This window comes from Lolium perenne, chromosome 7 (assembly GCF_019359855.2).
Source record: "Lolium perenne isolate Kyuss_39 chromosome 7, Kyuss_2.0, whole genome shotgun sequence".
Taxonomy (NCBI): domain Eukaryota; kingdom Viridiplantae; phylum Streptophyta; class Magnoliopsida; order Poales; family Poaceae; genus Lolium; species Lolium perenne.
In genome coordinates this window covers 279,384,196-279,409,535 of record NC_067250.2, presented here as the reverse complement: position 1 = coordinate 279,409,535, position 25,340 = coordinate 279,384,196, and the positions used below count along the sequence as shown (strand labels likewise).

At 50.2% G+C, this 25,340-nt stretch overlaps 3 protein-coding genes across 3 annotated transcripts; 2 read left to right on the top strand and 1 right to left on the bottom strand.

Moving 5' to 3' along the window:
• Nucleotides 1–2,879: 2,879 nt before the first annotated feature.
• LOC127312572 (uncharacterized) lies at nt 2,880–5,741 on the top strand. Its single transcript, XM_051343098.2, has 9 exons — nt 2,880–3,076; nt 3,181–3,372; nt 3,492–3,994; nt 4,207–4,306; nt 4,401–4,460; nt 4,544–4,636; nt 4,738–4,857; nt 4,991–5,315; nt 5,421–5,741. The coding sequence occupies exons 1-8, from the start codon at nt 2,885–2,887 to the stop codon at nt 5,309–5,311; spliced, it is 1,581 nt and encodes a 526-aa protein (XP_051199058.1). The 5' UTR covers nt 2,880–2,884; the 3' UTR covers nt 5,312–5,315; nt 5,421–5,741.
• Nucleotides 5,742–6,388: 647 nt separating this feature from the next.
• On the bottom strand, nt 6,389–6,965 carry LOC127317787 (uncharacterized). The gene is made up of 3 exons (XM_051348377.2): nt 6,794–6,965; nt 6,554–6,716; nt 6,389–6,447 (listed from the first exon to the last, which is right to left on the bottom strand). Exons 1-3 carry the CDS (start codon nt 6,918–6,920, stop codon nt 6,390–6,392), a joined length of 348 nt encoding a protein of 115 aa, XP_051204337.1. The 5' UTR covers nt 6,921–6,965; the 3' UTR covers nt 6,389.
• A 229-nt stretch (nt 6,966–7,194) lies between these two features.
• Nucleotides 7,195–12,696, top strand: LOC127312573 (zinc finger CCCH domain-containing protein 46). The gene is made up of 11 exons (XM_051343099.2): nt 7,195–7,498; nt 7,623–7,857; nt 7,962–8,044; nt 8,148–8,246; nt 8,333–8,426; nt 8,824–9,041; nt 9,227–9,483; nt 10,550–10,718; nt 11,185–11,248; nt 12,132–12,272; nt 12,376–12,696. Exons 1-10 carry the CDS (start codon nt 7,455–7,457, stop codon nt 12,177–12,179), a joined length of 1,311 nt encoding a protein of 436 aa, XP_051199059.1. The 5' UTR covers nt 7,195–7,454; the 3' UTR covers nt 12,180–12,272; nt 12,376–12,696.
• Nucleotides 12,697–25,340: the final 12,644 nt, after the last annotated feature.

The following is a 25,340-nucleotide window of genomic DNA, read 5'->3' as shown; positions in this document are numbered from 1 at the left end:
TTAGTGCATGTACCAATAGTTTTACATGCATAGTAGAAGAAGAGAAAAAGGAGAGCATGCATTGGATATTTGGATGAGAATGGCTAATAAATAAGATAAGCATTATAATTTCTAACATTTTCAAAAAGCTCCCGGTCCTCATAATCCTTGATGGAGGGAGCACGTGACAAAGCGTGGTGGCTAGTAACGAAACGATGTCACCTTCTTTCAATCCCTCTTGGTAAAAGCCAAGGGACCGTGGCGAGATCACCAGAGAAAGTCGTGCGCTTTCAACCATGTGTATCTTTACGCGACGCACCAAGTTCTGTGTTGACTCGGGGCTGAACCGGCAAACTTCATTGACCATTCATTGGTGCTGCTTTTCCGGCAGCACATACACACATACAGTACACATGCAAAGATTGTCTTTACTGCGGGCGGGGCCAAGCGCAAACTGTAACCCTTCCTCACTCCAGTCGGTCGCATTGAACCCGTTCGGCGGAGTGAATGTAGTACTGTGGCACCGACGAGGCGACGACACTGGTCAGAAGTCAGAGCCTCTGCCTGGCCGGCGTATAGGAGTAAACATAAAGTACGTGGCGCAGCAGTAGGCTGTAGCGGTAGGTGTATTTGGCCACCGGTATTCATTGCCGGGAGCGGCAGCCTCTGCGGCGTTCGTTCGTTCGGCGCGCCGCCTCCGCCGGTGCGTGCGTGTTGCCGCAGCGCGCAGCAGTACATTTTGGCCATTCCCGTGATTCTTTCCTCGTGCCACTCATAGCATCTCCACCACGACTTTCCAAATAGACTCCAGTACAATTTCCAAATAGACGCCGGTTGGGTGCTGGCACATTGCTATGAAGAATGCCGGCATATGTTTCTCAATTTAGGAAGCGGTTGTGCGACCCAACAATCTCAAGTGTCGTCAAACACCTGCACCCTGACCTCGCCATCGCCTTACCACTTGAACTTCACCAAGCAGCCGACCTCGAGGTTATGGGCACGGGCAAACTTGTCAGTGTGGAGGAACATGTGGCCTTCCCCCTCGAACAACACATCGACAGGCCACCGATAGAAGCAGCAGCTCGCATCCCGCATCCCGCAAGTGCATGCTAGCCAGCTCCGGACTCCGAGATATTGCACGAATTTCTTCGGGAGCCTTTTTGAACTCAAAGGGTCCTCCTTGATGAGGACGACGAACTCGAAGAACTCGGGGAAGCAGTCCGGTGACGGCGAGCGTTCAGGGGGTGGGGATCCTGGACCAAGGCCTCTGCCTTGGCGACTGCGACGGTGGCCCATAGAACTGTCCATGGAGCACTTGGGGAGATGGTGGGCGGCGAGCGACGACGCTAGGGTTTGTGTGGGGAAGGAGCTGGTGCCTGAGCACCACGACTTGATCGTGGGGAGAATCTCTTTACCTTGTGTGTCGTCATGTGAGGCAATATATGTTTAACACAAAACATCTGTTTGCTCTATTGCCAATGATTACATGTCTTTTTTACATATGTTAAGTTTTGCCCAGGCATGGATGGTACGGATAGCACATGGAGAACAAAGAGACGGTCGTATCGACCATCTCTTCACCTACAAGTGGTGTAGATTAATTATCGGCAGTGGCAAAAAGTTATCTAATATTTAGCATCTTGTGTCTAGGATCAATCATAGTAGTCCTGCATTCATGCAACCCACCGGGATCTTGGGCACAAAATGCAAATTAATCGTAGGCCATAGATAAAACCCTAAATAGTGCATAAACCCCGAATTGTTGAGTCGATCCAACCCTAAATAGTGCATCTGGCCAAATTGGCAAAATCCAACGCCAATCGAACCAATGTACAGTTACCAAGCCCGCAAACAAATCGGAAGAACAAATACGAGGATAATCGATCGTATCGACCAAAATCTACCATGCATATCATGTGTCAGCACGGAACAAGCCTGCTACCTACGGATTTCCGGAAATACAGTCGGTATCTGAGAGTGCACTACAAGGAAACTAGCCCGTAGCCGGTAGGTGTATTCGGTCACCGGTATTCATTGCCGTAGCTGCTGCTCGGCCGCATGCGTGTTTCTGCCTGGTCGGTAGGACCAGTTTCTGCCTGCGTGTTGCCGCAGCTGGCAGCAGCGCGCGCGAGAAGGATCAGGGACTGTTTGGTTGTTTACGTTTTGTTTCCGTCGAGAGCAAGCAAGGCAGGTTTTGAAGTTTTGAACGGATGGGTCCGTCGGGGTGGCGACGGATCGGGATCGTCTCGGGCTCCGTCGTCGTCTTCGTCGTCGGGCGGCGTGCGTGCTGGCGGGCGGGAGGGACAGGAAAGCTGGGGCGCGACCACCGCTCCACTACCCGCGGTAGCGATAAACAATGTAGGAAGGCTACCTGTAAAAAGAACAAAAGCGTGGCACGGGAAGGAACAACCGCGCCGGACAAAGCCACCGCGCGCGTCGCCTTGGGCTCGGCGGCCAGCGCGCGGTAGCGGCCTCGAACCTGAATCCACCTCCTGCTACTGCTAGCCCCCATCCCTACCCAGTGTCCCTAAGGTGAGGTTCGGTTTGGCATTGTCTGTGGCGCTCGGGAGTGGGCAGCCAGCGAGGTCGCTCGTCGTGTCGCCGCCTCGAGTCGCGAGTTCGGCCACCCACTCTCCCCGCCCCCTTCCACGCGCCATAGAATAGACGCCGGTAGCGACACGTCGGAGGGAGCATTTCAAATTTTGAAGCTCCTCTCTCCCCTCAGTAACTACCCGCTGCTCTGCCGTCGCAGTCTTCCGGTCTCCTCCGCCAAAATAGGCTGACCCAACCAACAGTCCAACACACCCGGCAGCGCACGCACGCTTCATTTCATCCCCAGCTGCTCCGCGTCGCAGCTCGCTCCGACCGTCTTCCCCGGAGCGGACCCCAATCTCCGGCCGGGGCCATGCCGCTGCCGCGGGGCAAGGCGAGGCCGGCCGCGGCGCCGACCAGGAAGGGCAGCAGGTCGAAGCTCGAGCGGGAGGTGGAGCGGCTGGAGGAGGTGCTGCGGGAGGAGACGGCGCTGCACGCCATCCTCGACCACGCGCTCCACCACGCCGCCGTCACGCTCGCCGACATGTCATACCTCCCCGCCCACGTAAGTGCGCCGCCCGCCCGCCGCCGCTGCCAAATGTATCGGGCGATAATGAGCTAACAAGTGCGTGAGTCTGCCCGGCTGCGCTCGCCGCTGCCGCACTGCAGGCGCAGGAGCTGCTCGCCAGCATCTCCGCGATGGAGGCCGGCGTCGCCAAGCTGGAGGAGGAGATGGTGGCGCTGCACTTCCAGCTCACCCAGGAGCGCAACGAGCGCCGCCTCGTCGAGTACCGCGCCAAGCAGCAGCGGCAGCGGCCCGCCGCCTGCTGCTCCCACCGCGCCGCCAAATCCGAGACCGACGTACGCGCGCCCTCCTCCCCCGTCCCCTTGTCGCTGCATTCTCTCGCTGTTTCCGCCAAATAATCCACCCACGGTATCTATTTGTGAATCACCTTCACCTCACTATGAATACAATCCAGGACGCGGCGAGCGTGAAGCCCAGCAGAGGCGACAAGGTCCACCCCTGCGCCGCCGCCCCACCACTGCACCGGCAGCTCTCGTCAACGACCCTCTGCGCCGGCGGGGGCGCGGACCCGAGCCGCCTGTCGGAGGACATCGTGCGCTGCATGCGCAACATCTTCATCTCGCTCTCGGACTCCCGCAGGGAGGCCTCCAGGCCCAGGACGAGCAGCAACCCCTCCTCCCTCGACAGCCAGCGGTCCGCCCCGTCGCCCAGCGGGATCTCCGCCTTCTGGTCCCTCGCCGAGCCCTCCGCCATCTCCTCCTGGGTGCAGAGCCCGCAGGTGGACCTCAACCAGAACAACAGCCTGCTCGCCTCCGAGACGGTCTTCGATCCGTACAAGGCCAGGGAGAAGCTCAGCTGGGCGGATATCGGGAGCTATGGCGCGGCGTCTGAGGTTTCCTGGATGTCCGCCGGGAAGAAGCAGCTCGACTATGCTGCAGAGTCGCTACGGAAATTCAGGTATTGTTATTGTCAGAGTCTACTGACTGCTACTTAGTGACCAGTGTTCAAAACAAAACTGTAATTCACTCTATCTAGCCAAGGAATAGGTTTCTCTAATTGCAAGTTTGAATACCATAAGACGTAGACAGGGTTCTTACCTCTTATGATGCTTTAGTCTTGATTGAGGATTCACTACAAAATACTGATGGATACTTGTTGTTGGAGTGCAGGCTGCTAATTGAGCAGTTGGCAGAAGTGAACCCTGTTCATCTCAACGACGACGCGAGATTGGCGTTTTGGATCAACTTGTACAACGCATTGTTGATGCATGTACGGCGATTTCATTAACTCGATTCGGTTGTGTAGCCTTTCTGGTTGCAACGATGAATCTCAATTTATTGACCGTGCTTTTTCTTTTTTACAGGCCTATCTTGCCTACGGTGTTCCACGAAGTGATATGAAACTGTTTTCACTAATGCAAAAGGTTTGCTCAAGAACTTCATTCATGTTCGTTCCACACTTTATGATGCTTCATGTCTTAACATTGTTGCAATAATATTACTCTAGGCCGCGTACACAATTGGAGGGAATTCATTCAGTGCAGCATTCATCGAGTATGTTATTTTGAAGATGAAACCACCGAATCACAGACCACAGATGGTACGTCAACTGCTGTGCATCTTGATGACAATTTTGCTTGTTTGATTACCTTCAGTTCATGAATGCAAACTTACTATAACTCACTCTACATTTCATTGAAGGCTCTGCTTCTTGCTCTTCAGAAGATAAAGGCACCCGAGGAGCACAAGAAGTTCTGCATTTCGGCACCTGAACCACTTCTGACGTTTGCTCTGAGCTGTGGAATGTATTCTTCTCCCGCGGTAAGCCTGGATCACTCATCTAATGACTTCTGATAGGAAATGTAGCACTACCTTTTTTCATGCTATAAGTAACCTGCATTGCAACATTTTTCGTTGGACTTAACTGGGTACTGAGTACTGACTATCCCCGCAGGTGAAGATATACACCGCCAGCAACGTAAGGGAAGAGCTCCAGGATGCACAACGCGACTTTATTAGAGCATCAGTAGGAGTGAGCCGAAAGGGGAAGCTTCTGATCCCTAAAATGCTGCACTGTTTTGCGCGAGGATTTGTTGATGACAACAGCTTCCCTATCTGGATATCACATTTTCTGCCCCAGCAGCAGGCTACTTTTGTTGAGCATTGTGTGTCTCGGAGGCGGCAAAGCCTCCTAGGCACCCGGACTTTCGGCATCATTCCGTTTGATTCTCGGTTTCGGTACCTCTTCCTGCCTGATATGGGATCATCAAACTGAACTGGTAAGCTATACTAATCTCGAGCATTTAAAGCCTCTATTCTGAATGCTTAAGCACCAGCAGGTGTGTTTCCACTTCTTCTGCTGACATGTATGTGCTTCGTATCAGACTGACTGAAGAAAACAACAGCATCGCCTCTGCAAGCAAGCCCTATTTGTTGGCGGTTGAACCAGGCTGCTCCAGCAAGTGCACACGTGTGTTTCGGGCTAACAGGTCTATATCCAGTGATCATGGGACTGCAGCAGGTTTGTTTCAACACTGAACCACTGTGCAACAGCTGGGTTAAAAACTGGCAAAACTGGTGTCCTAAGGTGTCAGATGTAAATCTTGATCATGTTTTAGTAGGCTAGTTCGCCTCGACATCTTGTCGATTCAGTGCAAAATTTCGTGTATGTTGTCGACTAGAAAAATGAAAGCGAAGATCCCGGTTAAAGGCATCCATGCATGCTCTCTGTATGTGTACTGTTTATGGTCCTGACGAAATGTATATGCTGAAATGTATTGGTTCTGTTCTCTCATGAGTCATGTTATCATGTACAATTATAGGCAAGAATAGTAGTACAAAGTAAAGAAAAATTCCAGCATGGTCCGAGATTCTTCAAATGTAAATCTTGAGCATGGTGTACTAGGCTTCGACTTATCGTCGAATTCAGTGAAAACTGGTGTATGTGCTCCCTCTGTGGAGGGAGTATATGATGTCTACTAGTAGCAAAATTTAAAAGAAGCTGCCGATTGAAGGCATCTGCTCATGGTGTTTGTATGTGTACTGTTCATGGCCCGGACATAATGTATATGGTAAAATTGTATTGGTTCTGCATCCTGTGTCATGTACAATTATAAACAGAAAAAGTGTTAAGAAGTGGAGATTCAGTGACATGGTGCAGGATGCTTCATTCCCTCAGCAGTTCGCATTGAACGATTTAGCGACTCTGCATTTACAACCTAGTTTGATCTCTGTACCGCATATCAATTCCAGTTGAAGGCGCGGTTGGTTCCCTGTGAACAATTCCCTCAGCAGCTATCTCTGAAGCCTGAACGTACCTGCCGCTCCTCATGGCCAGAAACTTCTCCTGGTGGTCATGGCCCATCCTCACCGTCCTTGATGAGGTTGCAGATCTCCGAGCACTCTGTCAGGCTGCACAAATTGCATAGAAGCACATTCAGATACTACAGTTCATCAGTCGCCGCCTCTCCAGCCTCCAGTAAGTAATAGGGAAACTTAATCAGGCGGCGTGGCGCACCAGTACTGGCGGCTGCGGAACTGGTCCTTGAAGACGACGAGGGGCTTCCTGACGTTGAGGGGCCCCTCGCCGCCGCGAATGCAGGTGGCGACGCACTTGGAGACGCACTGCAGCGCCTTGGCCGACTTTGGGTGCTTGATCCGGACCCTCGCCATGTCGTCCCCTGCTCCACCACATCACCGATCAGTTAATGCAGCGGCACGTGGCGCCGTCATGGGATGGGGTTAGGCGCGTACGTACCGGAGAGCGTCGGCGGGATGTTGGAGAAGGTCTCCGGCCCCGGCGGCGGCGTGGAGAGGATGGTGGCCGCTAGCGCGAACGCCACCACCGCCGGCGCCTGCGCCTGCGCGAGGCCCAGCCACGCCATCGCCGGGGCAGATGGAGATACAACGGCGCGGCTCGTTCGTCCGCGACGGTGGCGCCGGCGAAGGACAGCAGCGCGGCGCCGTGGTCTTGCCTTGTGGTCTGTGCTCTGCTCTGGGCAGCCACTCAGCCGCGCTGGACTCTGTGTGGTGAGGGCGCGTCTTGCTGTTACGGGAAGAACAGTTTCACGGCCCGGTAGAAGCCCACCCGCTACTGAAACACGGCCCACGAGCCCACCGCCTCGAACGGGTCGATTTCTTCCTCTGAGAGTCTGAGGCAAGCCCACCAATTACCGCGCCGCCGCGACCCGAACTCAACTCCGGCTTCTTCACGGCGACGAAGGCCGCCGCCGCCGCCTACTGCTGCGTCGTATCCACGCTAATTCCGTGGCGGCCGAGGGTATCTGGCGAGGCGGGGAGCGGCTGGTCGTGTTCCGCAGCGGCGAGGCTCCTAAACCCTAGAGGCTCCCCGCCCCATCACCGTCCCCGAACCCAGTAACCCACAGCCATCCAGGTACTCGCCCCACCCTTCGCCGGCGATGAACCGGCGGCAGGAGCTCTGCAGGAACTTCCAGCGCGGCAGGTACCGGATCCCTCCCTCCCTCTCCCTCCGCCGCCGCGCGATTCCGATTCGTTGCTCTCGCCCTACCTCCGAAGGATCCGTTCTGTGGATTGTAACGCTGGGTTCTGGACAATCCTCTGTGCAGCTGCAAGTACGGGGCGCAGTGCAGGTACCTGCACGCCACCTCCAACCAGCAGCAGCAGCAGCAGCAGCAGGCGAAGCCCAACCCCTTTGGATTCGGCGCCGCCAGCAGGCCGCAGCAGCAGCCGTTCGGTGCGCAGTCCCAACAGTTTCAGCAGCAGCAGCAGCCTAACCGGTTTGGGTTCGGCGTGCAAGGCGGCGGTGCTTCCCAGCCGCGGAACGCTCCTGGCCCGGCAATGGTTAGTCGCCCCCAATGGGGAAGCATTTGATTCTTCATCAATTGCGTGTAGTTCTGCCGTTCATGTTGATCCGTTGTGTGTGACTAGTGAATTGTTGTTATCAGCCCTTTCAGAACAAGTGGGTGAGGGATCCCTCGGCAGCGACGAAGCAGCCGGAGGCGCAGCCAGCAGCGCAGGCAGCCCACACGTGAGTCCCTGATGCAGTTTGACAATGCTATAATATTCTTGATCTTGCTTGTTCGTTCCTAGTTATGTGTGGGTCACCGATGTTGTGAATTTCTGTTTCTCAGGTCCTGTACAGACCCCGCGTCCTGCAGGCAGCAGATAGCTGACGATTTCAAGAACGAGGCTCCTCTCTGGAAGCTTACTTGTTATGCTCATCTCAGGAGGTAAAGCACTTCCTTATGCTTCAGGGTTGCTTTAGGCACTCTAGAATGTTTATTTGCTTAACATTTTGTTTGTTGTTCACACGCAGTGGCCCTTGTGACATCACGGGGGATGTTAGCTACGAGGAGCTGAGAGCTAAAGCATACGAACAGGGCAAGCAAGGGCATCCTCTGCAGTCAATAGTAAGCTTACCATCACAACCAACCCCTCTCTTCTATCCCTGTTCCATGATTTTTGTTTTGTGCTCTGAAGTATGTGGTCACACATTAATTCAACTGCAACTGCACATTCTGACCTCAAAGGGACTAGGGCAATGCTGTTGCATTAGCAAATGGTTACAGAGTCCGATGTGTTCCCCTTTCGTGATTTATTGTCTTTTGGTGGAGCTGTAGACATATGAGAAAACTTTTCTTAGACATTGGTCTTGTGCCCATGAAAGTATTCCTACTCTTATTTGTGGTTTTCCCCCAAAAAAGTATTATTAGTTTAAAAAAAGAGTCTGGTCATTATTAACTTTGAATTAGATGTTTCTCATTTTCTAAAGAACAACCTCTCATTCGTTGTTTTCTCTTTCTTCAGGTTGAGGGAGAAAGAAATCTCCAAAATGCAAAGTTAGCGGAGTTCAATACTTTGCTGAGCAGTACACGTGCATCACAAACTCCAAGCTTTCCAACTGTTGGCTCCTTCCCTGAAGTGAAAAATAACTCATCATTTGGTGGTTCTCAAACTAATGGACCCCCCGTGTTTACTAGTTTCAATCAAATTGGAGCTGCAACTAATTTAGGGTCTGGGGCAAGGTAATCCTCTGCCAATGGTCTTGAATGAACTGTTGATTCTGTTAGAAGCTGGCTCTATTCAGAATACTCACTGACCATAAATCGTTATTTGAATAGGATTGGTCATGTTTTTCTTTGCCTCGATATGATTGGTTGTGTTTATTGTCTGCTTGTGTGTATAACTTGAACAAATTCATCTTATGCAGAACTACCACACCAGGAGTGCCAACAAATAGCATTTTTGGTCAGCCTACCCTGCCTGCGTTTGGCCAGCCTACCCAGCCTGCGTTTGGTCAGCCTACTCAGCCTGCTTTTGGTCAGCCTACCCAGCCTGCTTTTGGTCAGGCTACCCAACCTACTTTCGGTCAGTCTACCAGACCTACTTTTGGTCAGTCTACGACGTCTACACCATCCTTTGCTGCCCCTACTTTTGGCAATGCTGGAATGAAATTTGGAGTTCAAGGTATATGTCTTAATTGATCTATGCAATTATGCTTCTAGTTCTTTGTTCTTCCATGTTCCAACTAGTTTCATGATTCTGGTGTGTATATTTATTAACGAGTAGAGCAATTGGAAAAAAGGTTTATTATGTGTTGGGCCTAGAAATTGTATTATACTTTTCTCTTTTACTTGCTGTCCCCACCCAACTGTCATGAATCATCTGTACACCTCATACAAATGGGTATAGTGAAATGATCAAGATGAAAGTCCATTTGAAGAAAAAATCAAAGAAATTATTTTGCTCTTTGGAAAATGCAAGTTTTGTATCCTCTATCATATGTCAGATTTTCTCTTGTTTGTTAATATTAAGCTCTTGGCACTGAATCCATTTGAACTCAAACAACTTGTTCTCGCGTAGAGTAAGTTGAGCTTTCCATGTTAATATGCTACTCAAACCAAAAGTGATTGCATGAATACACCATAAAGAGTGATTCCATAGATGTGTTGCCAGAGATGAATCAGATTACTTGTAACTGTCCGTGTCTATCGTATGTCTAGATGTTGTTGGTCTGTTCATATTTCTGTTAGTTAAGTTTTGTTAATTATTGATGAATGGTTGTTATGACAATCACTTTTGGTAAGGTTTTAAAGGATGTTTTCTTCATATGTTTGTGCACCATGTGGAACCAAGAGGGGAATCAGAACGCACATATTCCTTGTCCTGTACTGATGCATGGCAAAACTGTTTTGAGCAATGATATATACGAATGATTAAATTTCCTAACATTGCCTTAATTGTTAGACCATACCAGGAATTTGTACTGTTACATGAAAGAAGATGGCGTTTTGGCTAGCATCAAGTGAAACTATTACCACTTGACAGGCATATTCATTACCTTAAATATGCTGCACCTGTTCTAAAGATTTGTCTTTGCCTTGCATATTAAGCATTTATAAATCTTGTTTGAAATAGATCATATAGTTTTCGTCTCTCTCTTATGTTTATGGATATTTGTTTGTATTATCCTTTTGGGAGATCTTTAAATATTGTTGTATTGGAATGCCATTTAATTTTTCGAAACATGCAGATGCATCTGGAAGCCAGATGTCAAGGCAAACATTTGGGAGCATGTCCAGCAACAGCAATTTTCCAAACTATACCTCTTCTTCCAATAACAGAGACATTGATAGGCAATCGCAAGAGTTACTTAGTGGGATGGCAGCTCGTACAAGTGCAGTGGACCAGGCACCTGTTGAGTAAGTTCTGTGATAGTTCTAATTTTAAATGTCCCTTGGACAAGAACTGTAACCTGCTGATAAGAAAGTCGATGCACAGACTTTCATATAATGTGAAGTGTCGTTATTTTCTTAGTATTTATACAAGTTGGAATCAATATTTAAACTCCATTTAGGTGACATTATGCTCAGTGCTACTATTATTTTAGGAGCATATAACATATAAATTAGAGTTGGCTGATTAACCACATTATAATGTACCTTGTTCGGCTCAAAAAAGAAGTACCTTGTTACTTTATCAGTTTTGATTACTCAGTTAATAATATAATGTAAAATAACATATCAATCAGAGTTGGCTGCTTAGCCACAATATAATGTGTCTTGTTACTTTTTTCGGTTTTGATTACTCAGTTTCTAGCTTTATTATTAGGTAGCAGGGAGAAGTTTGATTGCTTGTGCTTATCTTTACTTTACCTTTATTCAACAGAGACAAGAAAAATGAAAATCAGGATGATAGTATTTGGCTGAAGGAAAAATGGACAATTGGACAGGTGTGAAATACTTTTCCTTCTATACTTCTTAAGAATGTCTGGTCACATACAATTGTGTTTTCCGGTCCTTTAGATTTCTGTTGGCCTTTCAGGCGAGCTCATTTTGTTTTGTACACCATCCACAAGGTATCGCATATGTGGCAGTCTGTTATCTCTAGCATCTAAATGATGACACGCACAACAAGATTTTGCTTTTATTTCCAAGGCATGATATCTTAGTTATTAGGATGTGGTTGCTACAGTATGTTACTCCCTCCGATTCATATTAATTGACTTAACTTTGTCTAGATATAGATGTATCTAGTCAACAAACACGTCTAGATACATCCATATCTAGACAAAGTTGAGTCAATTAATTTGGATTGGAGATAGTACGAATTATTATATTGAGTGCATATTCTGTGTCTGGATGCTTTTGGATTTCTCATGAAATTCTGAATGAAGTGTGTACACTTCTGTTAGGATATGTACTAAGCTCCTTGTTTTATTTCTTGAGAATGTTTGGTCACACACAATTGGGTTTTCTGGTTCTGTATATTTCTGTTGTCCTTTAGGCAAAGCTCATTTAGTTTCGTACATCATCCACAAGCTGTGGCATGTGTGCTAGTCTGTTATCCCTAGCATCTAACTGATGTCAGGCACAACAAGGTTTTGCTGCTTACTTGTTCCAAGGCACTGCATTTTTGTTATTAGGACATGCTTGCTTACTGTATGTTCTGACTATTATATTGAGCTCACATTCTCGTGTCTGGATGCTTCGGCATTTTTCGCGCTACAGCATCTTTTTCATGAGAAACTGCATATAGCTATAATAATGTTCATATCTGGTGGGTTTCCTATAATGAAGCTTGCGGCATTTGATTTACATGAAGCTCTTTTTCAGATACGACTGGATGAACCACCACAGAGGCATGTTAGCCATGTGTTTTGAGAACTTGGGTCGTTGGGTGGAAGATGCAGTCAGTTCTCTTTACTGGTCTCTTCTGATGACATCATCAATTGTTCATAGTTTTTCTCTTGTGAGGTATGTTGCTTATCGAACAAATTCAGTGTCGTTTGTGTCTTTCTCCTCCCAACATATTGTTGCGTGTCATTTCTCACAGCTTATTTATTTTGCTACGTTGCAGCTCCCTGATGACATGGAGAAAGAGGCCTCCTTGGACCTTGGTCGAATTCTTGTATGCCATTTGTCACAGCGTATTCACTCTGATACGAAGAAAGAAGCTGGAGGATGTTAGGTGTAAGTGAAAGCTGGATGCAGTGTTTGCCTAGAAGACAAACTAGGGCTGGAAACAAACTAATTGAGCAGTCAAAGTAAACCGGGATTGCCACATTGGTACATCATCATGTGGAAGGTGAAATAACTGCCGAGCTATCTTTGTGACGCGTACCTGTTGGGCATATCATGCCTGCATGAGCTTTTCGAAACTTGAAAATTTTGAAATTTATTTTTTGCTAAGTTCCAAGAAATTGGATTGTATGGAGCCAAATTGTATGTATCTCTGTATCCGCCCCTTCCCGAGAGTGGGTACGTTGTGAAAGAGCACGAGAGATGGGCACGCGCGCAGGCAAAACGTCCACGCGTGAGCCATGGACGACACAGGCCTCGTCGTCTCCTGCTCAGCTACCAACCGCGACCGTCCGCCATTACGAGCCACGTCTGGACAGGGGACGGCATATCCTTCCATTCAATGCCAACACTTTTGAAGCCCACGTTCGCCTCGTTCCGTTTCGCGGAGTTTTAGGCCGACAGACACACAGACGACAAGCTCTGTTTTCCTGCAACGAATTATTGGGCTGTCTCGCTGCAAACGTGCAGGACGTACACGTACTGGGGCTGCAGCTACGCGTGTTACAACTGCATGTTTGCTTGGCAAAAAAATGGAAAAGTAACAAGTGGACGGTGAACAGCGTGTGGAAGTGGAAGTAGGACCATGAAGAAGGTCTTCTATATCGAAATGAGCGTCTCCACTGTAGATCCAGTACGACGCGAGCAAGGAGATCGTGTGAGGGAAAGCATCAGCCGAGACGCCATGTAAAAAAAAAAAAGGCGCGCGGCTTTCTCCGTGTGAGGATTTACAAAAATTTCACACAACTCAACCAAGAACGTCATGCTATCTAGTCTAGCATAACGTCTCAACCTAAGCGTCAAGCTATCTAGCATGCCGTCCTAGCTCGGACATTATTAAAACAATGGAATTCTGTAAAAAAGTTTCACAAATTTGATTAAATTTGTTCCAGAGTTCCTAAAAAGGCTATTTTTATCCATTTTCACGCAGGCAGGCCGGGTCATGGCAAGTGGGGCCAGTACCTGCATGGTACATTGGCGACCATCTCTCTCGTTGTGGTTCCATTCCATGGTCCCTCGACACGATCCAATGCATTGCATTGATTGCCTTGCCACGATCCAATGATGCCAAGTGAACTGGACAATTAATAGGGAGTTAATAGTGGGATAACCGACTAACTCGTCCGTCTATAATGTCACACTTATTAAATAAGTTCTTGATTCAAAACAACTGAATATAGTTCTGTTGGAGGATTTCGTAGGCTTCTTTGATTTGCACATTCCTTACACCGGCGAATCTGTGTTTTTCGTTACGCTGTTCTATAAAAGCTGATGTTTTTTTTGCGAAGAAAAAAGTGTCGGTGGTCGTTTTTTTTTTCCTTTAGCAAGCTCTGAATCGTGGAGGGTTTTTTCTCACATATTTCTTCCGTAGTGCCGTCTTAGTTCCCATGCTTAATGCGAGTACCATATAATTCGAAAGATGGATACTTAAATATAAATAAAAGAAAACATGATTTATAAGTCAACCCCAACTTTCCATGCAAAGTGAGAACGAGCCATTGGCTCGATGACTTGGTGTTGGGGGGATGACCCCCGGTATGCCAAAGGCATGCCAAACCGGATGGTTTGAGCCATCAGGATACCGGTTAAATGTTCATACCGGAGCATAAGATAGGCGGTTGGCTGAGCAGGACTAAGCCGGTATCCTCAGGGGAGGGATACCGGAACCGGATAGAAAAGGTACCGGGTCACCGGAAAGAAGAGCATGTCAGCAAGACTGGTCAAAGATCCTCTCCAGAGCTAGAAGACAAAGATGAGCTAAGCAAAGTAGCTTTAAACGAAGGGCTGACGATAAAGAAGAAGATGACGGAGAAAGAAGCCGGAGGACGTCAGCCTCCCTGATTAAAGAGGACCCCGGTGTCATCTATGATTAAAGTAGCTTTGTAAAGTAGTTTGTCTAGTCAAAGATACCATTAGGGTTTCTTGCACTGTAAGCCATCCTCTCCCCTATATAAGGAGAGGGGGCAGCCCTCCTTACGGGCACGCACGGAAGTAGCAAGGCACGAAGCACAAACCTGTAACCTGTGTGAATCAATGAAGAAAGTGATCTAGAGCGAGTTCTTCCTTGTGTCTTTCTTCTTCAACCTCTGGCCTTGGCCAAGTTCTTGAGGAAACCATCCGGAAGTCCAGCCCACCTGATCGCTAACCCTCCCCCGAATCCTCTAGCGTCCATTCGGCCCCAATCTAAACCATCCTATGGCATCTGTCTGTTCACCACGACGACAGTTGGCGCCCACCGTGGGGCATGAAGTGGCGCTTGCAGGAGTTCACATTCGGGCGGGCATCCTCGAGGACGCCGGCGAGCGTACGGTGTCCGCGCTCGTGCAGCGCATCTACGACATGGACTTCTTCAACGACAACGCGGGCTGCTTCGCCAACGGCGGCGTCTTCCCCAAGAACGGCCGCACTGTCGAGTTCGGCAGCCACCGCGTCTACTTCGGTACTGTCCCTGTGCGCCAGCGCCTCTCGCCGGTGCTGGTGGCACCGGACCCGCCAAGATGGCTCTGTGCTGGCCGCGCCGCCGGCAGTGTCGAGGTAATGATGACTGGCGTGGTTGGTGCAGGAAAAGAAGCTGTGGGTGAAGGTGCTGGTCGTGCGGCTTCGACCCGTGCGGCCAAGCCACCGCTGGAGCGTGACGCAGGCGCCGCGGGAGCATCATCCGCGCCACCGGAAACACCGCTCCAAGCGGCGATGAACGTCCTCGCCACCCCCATCGCGCAGAACATCGACCCGGCAGCGGCTCAGGCGGAGCTGGAGGTGCAGCGCCAGAAGGTGCTCGAGAGCGGCAAGGACATCGTCCGGGCGCAGCGCGAGCTAAACCTAACCCTACGTGAGTATAACGCTGCCCATGGCTTTGCTTCTGTTAGCGCGCATGCTGCTAGGATGCCGGAAAACCGGCTAAAAGCTCGCAACCTAGATCAGGATTTGCACAAAGAAGTTCTTGCCGGCAAAAGTACCTCTGCATCTGTTAGCATCGTGGAAAAACCTAAGTACAGTAGCCCGGATAAAACTATAAAAGCTGCTAAAGCTGCAGTAGAGCTATGTGAATCGCTTTCCAGAGATGCTCTGGCAAAACAGCAAGAGCGTGTTAGAGAGCTGCTGGAAACTATTGAGCAGCAGAATGCTGAGCAACTGGCTAAGATGAACAAGGCCGCGGCCTCAAAATCCGCTCGTTCAACAAAGAATGCCGGAAGCAAGTCCCATGGGCAGGCATCGTCCCCCCATCCGGACAGAAGAAGAGAAAAGGAAATGAACGCACAGCAGATGACTGTGTATGATCCGGTTCTTGCCGGAAAGCAACAAGCCGGGCAACACGATGCCGGTAGAAAAAGCCAAGGGGCAGGTCGAGGCTACGCCAGAGGAGGCTATGCCGGAAACAATCATGCCGGTAGATATGAAACCGGGCAAAATTATCGAGCTGCAAGGGCAGCGTATGAGGAGATGCCACCACCAAGGTACCGGCAGGCAAGAGCCGCGGAACCGAAAGATACGGAGAGGGAGATTCCGAAGTAGAACGAACAAGAGTCTACCGGAACCCCTTGGGGGATCGCCTGGGGGAGAGATGTTTGCCAGACCAGGATGCGAGGCACAGGCTGGATAGAGTACATCTTTCCGAAATGATCGAATCTGAGGGTCCTCCTGGCCCAAAATGTTTTGGCCCACGGATCATGGGAGAAGAACCACCGATACGCAATTTCCAGTTGCCCCGCGACACAAAAACGTATGATGGCACGACCAAGCCGGAAGATTGGCTGGCGGACTATGTCACAGCTGTTTATGTAGCTGGTGGCGGAGTAAACCGGCGTTGGGCGGTAAGAATCATACCGTCCTACCTGGCAGGCCCTGCACGGATTTGGCTTAACAACTTGCCGGCAGGGAGCATTAACGGATGGCTGGATTTTTAGGAAGCTTTTGTGAACAACTTCAGTAGCACTTACAAGAGGCCAAACCGGCCCCAACAGCTCGCTTTATGCCAGCAACGTGCCGGTGAGACAGACAGGGATTATCTTACCCGGTGGAACTCAACAAGAAACACGTGTGAAGGAGTGATTGAAGCACAAGCAATTGCTTGGTTCAGTCAAGGATGCCGGAGAGGATCACCGCTGTGGCAAAAACTGCAGAGAAGCATGCCAGCGACCTTGGCAGAGATGATACGCGTGGCAGATAGCTATGCATTGGGAGACCCATTGCAACCAGCAGTACAAGTTGAGCCGGAGCAGCGGCAGGAACAATACCGGGACAACCGGAACAACAAGAGAAGGGAAGATTTCCCGGATCGAAGGTACGCTCCGCAGCACGTTGCTGCTGTACAAGAAAATTATGATGCCGGCAGCAGCCAAAGGCAAAAGACCGGATCGCAGCCATAGGCGGGTCCAAAAAAGCAGTGGGTCGAAAAGAAACCCTGGGGCCAGAAAAAGAATTGGCAGGAACCCGTAAAGTACACCATGGAAGCCGCCATGGATCAACCTTGCCGGTGGCACACGCCGAACCCGGATCACCCGTCGAATCACCTGACAAAGGATTGTTCTTGGACCAAGTACCTGATGCAAAAGGGAGCGGTAAAGGACGCTCAAGCACAAGGGTGCTCAACAGTGTTGCCTCCGTCGCAGGACATGCTGCGTCAGCGACAGCTACCACCACCGCCACCACTCACCGGAGCAAATGCCCTACCAGTACAACATCAGCCAGACAGGCAACAATACCAGCAAGTTAACCAGGTGGAGCAAAACGATGATCAGCCACCTCCACCGGCACCTTTAGGCCGGAATGTTTACGAGGGCCCGCATCTGTGTTGTGTTGTCTTTGTCACTGAGCCGACAGACAGGCAAAGTGTGCATCTTCGCTCCATGGAGGTAAACGCCGTGATGCCGGCAGTTCCCAAATACATGCTGTGGTCAGATCAGGAAATTACCTGGTCGTTTAAGGATCACCCCAAAATCATGCCGAATCCGGGTGGATATGCTCTTGTTGTGGACCCAATCATGAAAGGGCCGCAAACTCGAGTAAAATTCAGCAAGGTGCTGATAGACAACGGTAGCAGCATAAACATCATGTACAAGCATACCATGCATACGCTGGGCATAACAGAGAACATGCTTCAGCCAACGCGTACAACGTTCCACGGAATCGTTCCGGGCTTGTCCTGTGCTCCGGTAGGAAAAGTCCGGGTGGATGTAGCGTTTGGAGGACGTGACAATTGCCGGGTTGAAAATGTTGAGTTCGAGGTGGTGGACCTAGACAGTCCTTACCATGCGTTGCTGGGAAGACCAGCATTGGCAGCTTTCATGGCTACAACTCATACGGCTTACCTCAAGATGAAGATGCCGGCACCTCGTGGACCCTTAACTGTGGTGGGAAACTATAAGGTCTCACTGGAAACTGCATCTGCCGGATCAAACCTAGCGGAATCACTGGTGATCGCGGAGGAAAAAAGAAGAATGCAAACCGTGGTTGCGCTGGCTCAGTCCTCACAGTTGAGTTTAGCGGCAATGAGTGGAAGCTTGGGCTCACCGGCATTCAAGCCGACAAATGAAACAAAGGACATTGTGCTGGATCCGGCTTACCCAGAGCGCACCGTTCGCATCGGTGCCGGACTCGATCAAGCATAGGAAAACGCGCTCGTCAGCTTCCTCCGTGAGAATCGGAATATCTTTGCCTGGTCAACTGATGACTTGGTGGGTGTTCCGAGGGAGCTGGCTGAGCACTCTTTAAACGTCCGGAAAGATGCCAAGCCGGTGCGACAGCCCTTGCGCCGGTTCGCTGAAGATAGAAGGAAAATCATAGGAGAGGAGGTGACAAAACTGCTCGTTGCCGGATTCATTGTGGAGGTCACGCACACAGAGTGGCTGGCCAATCCGGTGATGGTTGAAAAGAAAAAAGATGAGAACCTGGAGGCAAAAGCTCCGAAGGTTTGGCGAATGTGCATCGACTACACCAACCTAAACAAGGCTTGCCCAAGAGATCCTTTTCCTTTGCCACGGATCGATCAAGTGATTGATTCAACTGCTGGGTGTGAGTTGTTGTCCTTTCTAGATGCGTATTCCGGTTTCCACCAAATTCCCTTGAAAAAGGAAGATCAAATAAAAGCTGCGTTCATTACCCCGCATGGGGCTTATTGCTATGTCACTATGCCTTTTGGTTTGCGCAACGCTGGTGCAACGTACCAGCGCTGTATGCAAAAATGCTTGTTCGATCAAATCGGAAAGAATGTGCAAGTTTATGTAGACGACATTGTGATACAAACTAAGGTAAAGAACACCTTAATCGATGACATCCGGCAAACATTCGATAACCTAAGACGGTTCCGGATGAAGCTTAATCCGGCAAAATGCACTTTCGGTGTCCCTGCCGGCAAGTTGCTCGGTTTCCTTGTGTCAAGCCGGGGCATTGAAGTCAATCCGGTAAAAATCCAGGCAATAGAAAGAATGACTATCCCACGAGAACTAAAGGATGTGCAAAAATTTACCGGTAGCTTGGCATCACTAAGCCGGTTCATAAGCAGGTTGGGAGAAAAAGCTCTGCCACTTTATGCTCTCATGAAAAAATCTGACACGTTCGTCTGGACCCCTCAGGCAGACGCAGCGTTTAAAGAGCTAAAAACGATGCTGGCCACAGCACCTATACTGGCTTCACCTCTAGAAAGAGAGCCTATGTTATTATACATAGCGGCAACAAACCGGGTTGTGAGCGTAGTAGTTGTGGTTGAAAGAGAAGAGGAAGGAAAAACCGTCCAGAGGCCGGTATACTACCTGAGCGAGGTGCTCTCCCTCTCGAAACAAAACTACCCTCACTTCCAAAAGATGACTTATGGCGTGTACATGGCCGCCACAAAACTCAAGCATTACTTCGAAGAACATCCTATGAAGGTGGTGAGTGAAGCACCAATCTCCGATATCATGTGCAACAAGGACGCTAGTGGAAGGATTGCAAAGTGGGCAATCCAGATATCACCATATGTGCCGGTATATGAAAGAAGAGATGCCATAAAATCACAGGCTTTGGCTGACTTCCTCGTCGATTGGGCGGAGATGCAATACAAACCGCCAGATCAGAGGATAGAGTACTGGAAAATGCACTTTGATGGATCCAAACTCAAAGAGGGCCTAGGTGCTGGTGTGGTGCTTACCTCGCCAAAAGGGGATCACCTCCGGTATGTTTTGCAAGTGCATTTCAGGGCATCGAATAATGTCGCTGAATATGAGGCTTTGATCCATGGATTAAAGGTCGCAAAAGAAATCGGTGCGCACCGGATCATTTGCTACGGAGATTCAGATCTTTAGGTACAGCAGTGTTCCGGGGATTGGGATGCAAAAGATGCCAACATGGCCTCGTACCGGTTTCACGTGCAAAAGATTGCCGGATTCTTCGAAGGGTGTGAGTTTCACCATGTGCCGCGCGCAGAAAATGAAGCCGCGGATGCTTTGTCCAAGCTGGGCTCATCCAGGCAAGAAATTCCTCCCGGAATAGCTTTAGCTCACTTAAGAGTACCATCGATCAAACCAAGCCCGGAATCGGAATCAATTTTTATACCGGAATCGCATGTAGTACCCATGGATATCGATGAAGGAAACCCGGGGACTGCACCGGTAAACTCGGGGACTGCTCCGGCAAGCTCGGGGACTGCTGTACCCATACCGGAAGAAATGATGCTTGTAGATAGCATGGAGATAGATGCACCGGTGTTTTTGGTTCGAGAGACACCATCGTGGGTTAAACCTATTAAGGAATTCCTGATCAACGGCACCTTGCCGGATGACGAAAATGAATCAAGAAGAATCCAAAGAAGGTCCAAAGCATATACATTCATCAATGGTGAGGTGTACAAGAGAAGCGTTACCGGTGTCCTTCAAAGATGTGTGGAACCGGAAGAAGGCAAAGAAATGCTTGAGGAGATTCACCAAGGAGAATGTGGGCATCATGCCTCATCAAGGGCGCTGGTAGCAAAAGTATTCCGGCATGGGTTTTATTGGCCCACTGCTTTGGAAAACGCTGAGGATTTAGTAAGAAAATGCAACGGGTGCCAGAGGTACGCCAAGCAAAATCATACCCCAGCGTCAGGTTTAAAAACAATACCATTAACATGGCCGTTTGCCGTTTGGTGCCTAGATATGGTTGGCCCATTCAAAATCGCAAGGAGCTTGACATGACTCACATCTTGGTTATGGTAGATAAATTCACCAAATGGCTAGAAGTGAAACCTATCGCAAAATGTGATGGGCATACAGCGGTGAAGTTCTTAAAAGACGTCATTTTGCGGTATGGATACCCGCACAACATCATCACGGATAATGGAACCAACTTCGCTCAAGGTGAGTTCAAAAGGTTCTGTGAGGACAAGAACATCCGGTTGGATTTGTGCTCAGTCGCACACCCACAAGGCAACGGCCAAGTGGAAAGAATGAATGCTTTGGTACTTTCCGGTATCAAACCGAGACTCATTGATGCGGTGGAAAAGTCACCGGGATGTTGGCTCGATGAGCTACCATCAGTACTGTGGAGTATAAGAACAACTCCAAACCGGTCTACCGGATACACTCCATTCTTCATGGTTTATGGAGCAGAAGCGGTCATACCAACTGACATCATTCATGATTCACCAAGGGTACAACTCTATACTGAGCAAGAGGTCAAAGAGGCCAGAGAAAATGATGTCGACTTGCTAGAAGAAGCAAGAGAGCTAGCTTTGGCAAGAACAGCCATTTACCAGCAAAATCTCAGACGCTATCATAGCCGGAAGGTTAACCCGAGAGTTTTCCGGGAAGGAGATCTCGTGCTACGCCTAGTGCAGCGCACTGAAGGCCGGCATAAGCTTTTGCCACCATGGGAAGGTCCCTTCATTGTAAGCAAGGTGCTTCACAATGATGCATATTACTTGATCGATGCACAGGAGTGGAAAAAAGGAAAGGCGGACAGGTCCGGAGAGGAGAGCAAGCGTCCATGGAACGTAGCTCTGTTGCATCCTTTCTACTCTTGAAGTTGTGGTGTAAGAAGTTCCTTTTTGTACCTTAATTGCTATGAATAAAAGATGCCGGAACCTTGAATGAATCTCGGGGACTACCCCAATAAGGTTGCATGAAACTTGTTTATTTTTTCAGTTTACCGGTTGCTTATTGAACGTCTTTTCTTTCCGGTTTAGTAGTGTGCTAAACCCTACCGGAGTCTTCGACTCTGCTGCTGTCCGCAACCCGGCTTCATGGCAAGCAAGATAAACCGGTAAGGGATAGGCACATGAACTGCAGAGAGGGAGAGCAGGAAAGAACAATCCGGAAAATTTAACTAACCCCGGTTAAACCGGTTTTTTGCAAAATTTCGAAGTTATTTCTAAGTTCAAGAAAATGCTTGTTTGGTGAAAGAACCTTGTGCTCATACGCCAAAGAACGCCCAGAGAAGGCAGGCAGAGCCAAGGCAAAAGAACCAAGTATGCATCGAATTGGATGCGGAAACAATTTAGAAATCTTTGCGGTGCAAGATAAAAGCAAAACCAGAAGCAAATATGCGAAGGCAAACTTAAGATACTTAACTACCGGTATAACTTACCGGCATAAAATGTTGCACCACAAACCACAAGGGCAAGTTTTATATTACATCATACACCCCGGCATACCGGGGTCGAATTTAACGAGTTCTGTTATAAAGCAAACAGGAGCAGGTAAATTGTTCAGGCGGCGGGGGCATCAGGTGGAGCAGCACCGGTCTCGGTGTCAGCGCTGGCCTCGGGAGCTTCCGGCGGCACATCCTCGGCAGCCTCATCTTCATCTCCCTCTTCTTCTTCCTCATCGCTGAGGTAGTCATTGACACCAGGAGGGGCAGGGATGAAGGTGCGGACCTCGGCATACTCAGCAAGCCGGTAGGCCCGGTCCTGCCGCTTTGCGGTAAGCGCCGGATCCGTGTCGGTGGGAGCATCTTGGCGTACGCCTTGGAGAGCATCCAGATCCAAATCCGGATACCAGGAGCACGCGGAGCGCAGCGCCGTGTCAGCTTCGGCACGAGCCGCGGAGCATTGCCACTCGCAAATCCGGCGCCCGGCATCCTTGAGCCGGTGGGCGGTAAGCGTGATGTTTCCAGCATCTCCTCTTCAGGCCACAGCACCTTGAAGAGTTGGATGGCGGCGTCCGGTAGGTCGCCAAGAAGCCGGTCCACGGAGCGCATATGTTGGACTCGCGCGGAGAGGGCGACCAGATAGTCGTACCCGTCCCAGTGCGCGTCCATATTGGGAAATTTCCGCGCCACCCGATCCTCCATCACCTTCTTCACGGCGTGGGCCTGGGAGTCCGGGAAATGCTCTACAGGAGGAAGGGAAAAGCATGAACACAAGATACCGGAAAAAGTATGTCGGAAGAACAAGGAACACGGATACATTTTCAAAAGGAGAAAGCTTATAAGCGAAAGAAGGGACAAGGCAGGGACTTACGGAAAGCCAGCGCGTCAATCTGCATAACCAACCGATCATATTCCTTGTGATCTGTGGTCATCACCTCAATGAGGAGCTCCGCTGCCTTCCGCGCCTTCCTTTCCTCCTCCAGCTCTGCCGTCAGTACCGTGTTGGAGTTCGTGGAGTCCTCCACGACCTCCGCCAGCCTGGCCTCGGCTGCAACCCGGGCATCCTTCAGAGCTTGCTCATGCTGGAGCGCGGCTTGCATAGCCTGTTCCTTCAGCTCCCTCGAGGCGGTCTTCTGGGCGTCCAGTGCCTCATGGTGCTCCTTGATGAGCTGCTCTTTCTCGCCTAGCAAGTGGCAGTAGATAAAATGAAAAAAGAACGGGTTAACCGGAAAAGAAAGGGTGGTACCTTGAAGCGTGACAATCTGGGCCTTAAGGGCCTCGATGGTAGCTTCCGGAACAGCTGTTAAACAAAAAGATGCGTAAATATCAAAGAGGCAAACATTCCGGTGAAAAGATGCCGGAAGAAAAGAAAGAAAGCGAACCTTGGCAGTGGCTGTGGGCCTCGGCAAGGTCCCGATGCTCCCACAGAAGCTCCTCAAAGAGCTGCTTCCGGGCATCCGCGGTGCTCTGTTCAAAGGAAGATTATGAGAAAGAAAGAAACAAAGATCTTAACCCGAAACTCGGGGACTGGCTAGGCCGGTTTCGCGCATTTCTAGTTAAAGTTTCGCGCTAAAAGTTACGCTCTCAACACGAAACTCGGGGACTGGGAGGATAGACAAGATCCGGAAAGAAAAGAAACCGGCATCAACAAAAATTACAAGAGGGTTGGCGAAACTTACCACCACGTTGCTGGTGGCATCGTACCACGCACTATCAAACTCCGTCACGGCGCGTTTAAGCCGCATGAAGTGTTCTTCAGTGGACCGAGGCCCAGCGGGGTCTGGCGCTGGAAGGCGGTCCTTCCCCAGGCCGCGGGTAGATGCAGAGATATCCGCATCATTCCACTTTTGGGCGTAGGGGAGAAGGTGCCCCAGGTCCTTACCCTCGCGATTCAGCTCAACGATCCGGCCTAGGAGGCCGGAAGGTTTTTCTTGGACGGCAGCAGCAGCAGGGCCGACGTGCAGCACCACGGACCGCGAGCCGCCTGAGGCGTCGCCCTCCACGGCCTTGCCCCGAGAAGCCCCGGGCTTGAGGAACTTGGTGATCTTGGGGGTCTCTGGCGGCGGCATTCGCTTGGCCGCGGAAGGCCCTTGGCTTGGCGACGGTGTCGGCGTGGTCCCGGTAGGCTCGAGGATGAGAGCTTCCGGTTGAGGCGCAGAAGATACCGGCGCGGAAGTATCCGGCGCGGTGGGGGAAGAGCTTGGCTGCTTCTTCTTTTTCTTCTTTGGGGAAGGAGGAACCAGAGGTTCCGCCTGCCCGGCATCTGTCTCATCGGCGCCGATGACGCTGGCGCCGGTGTCTTGAGTTTCAGGAGGGGAGGTGAAATCCTCCTCCGCGCGGTGATCAGGAGGTGTAGGGGCCGCGCACCCCGAACTTGTAGTGCCTCCCGGAGGGGAGGCAGAGGTGTTGCCGGCACCAGATGGTGCCGGACTTGAGTGAGGAGGAGGAGTTGAGGTCCTTGCGGAGCCGGCAGAGCCCTCCGGCTTGGAGCCAAGCTCAAGCGCAGGGCTGAAAGAGAGAAAAAAGAGCGGATTGGAAAAAGCAACCGGAAAGGAAGTTGGTGAAAACGGAGAGAACATAAAAAAGAAATGAAGAACTTACCCGGAAGAAACCGGCATCCGCTTTTGCTTATAGCGCTTCGTGCTTACCTGCTTCCCTCCAAGGACTTCTGTCCGAGGGCGTTTGGCAGGAGGAGCATGGCTAGGGCCGGCGCCAGCAGCTGGAGGATTATTCTTCTGGCCTTCGGCCATAAGTTTGTCCAGGAACTCATCCCCAACCTCGGCCTGCAGGGGAGCCACGTGCTCATGGACCTGTGGGTTGATGTTGGCTGAGGGAATGTCTACAGAACAACAATAACAAAAGAATATGAGAGATCAAACAGAAAAGCTACCTCAAGCAAGGTCAGGTCATCAGACGAACCAGCTGGTTCCGGCGGAGACTTGCCGAGGCGTGAGGCTGGAGTCCGGCCAATCCTCAGATCCAGCCAGTGAATGAAAGGATCCGGGTCGTACTTGTCCAAAGGCCGCTTCCGGCAAGGGCCTCGTTGATCTAAGTCAATCCGGGGGAAGCGGTCCCTTGCCTGAAAACAAAGGAAAAAAGGGGATTAGTCGCAAGTATGAAAGTTACCGGTAAAACGACCTGAGCCGCATAATTTCTTACTTCTTGGGACGGAGGATTTCTGGAGCTGAGAGGGCAAAGGCCCCA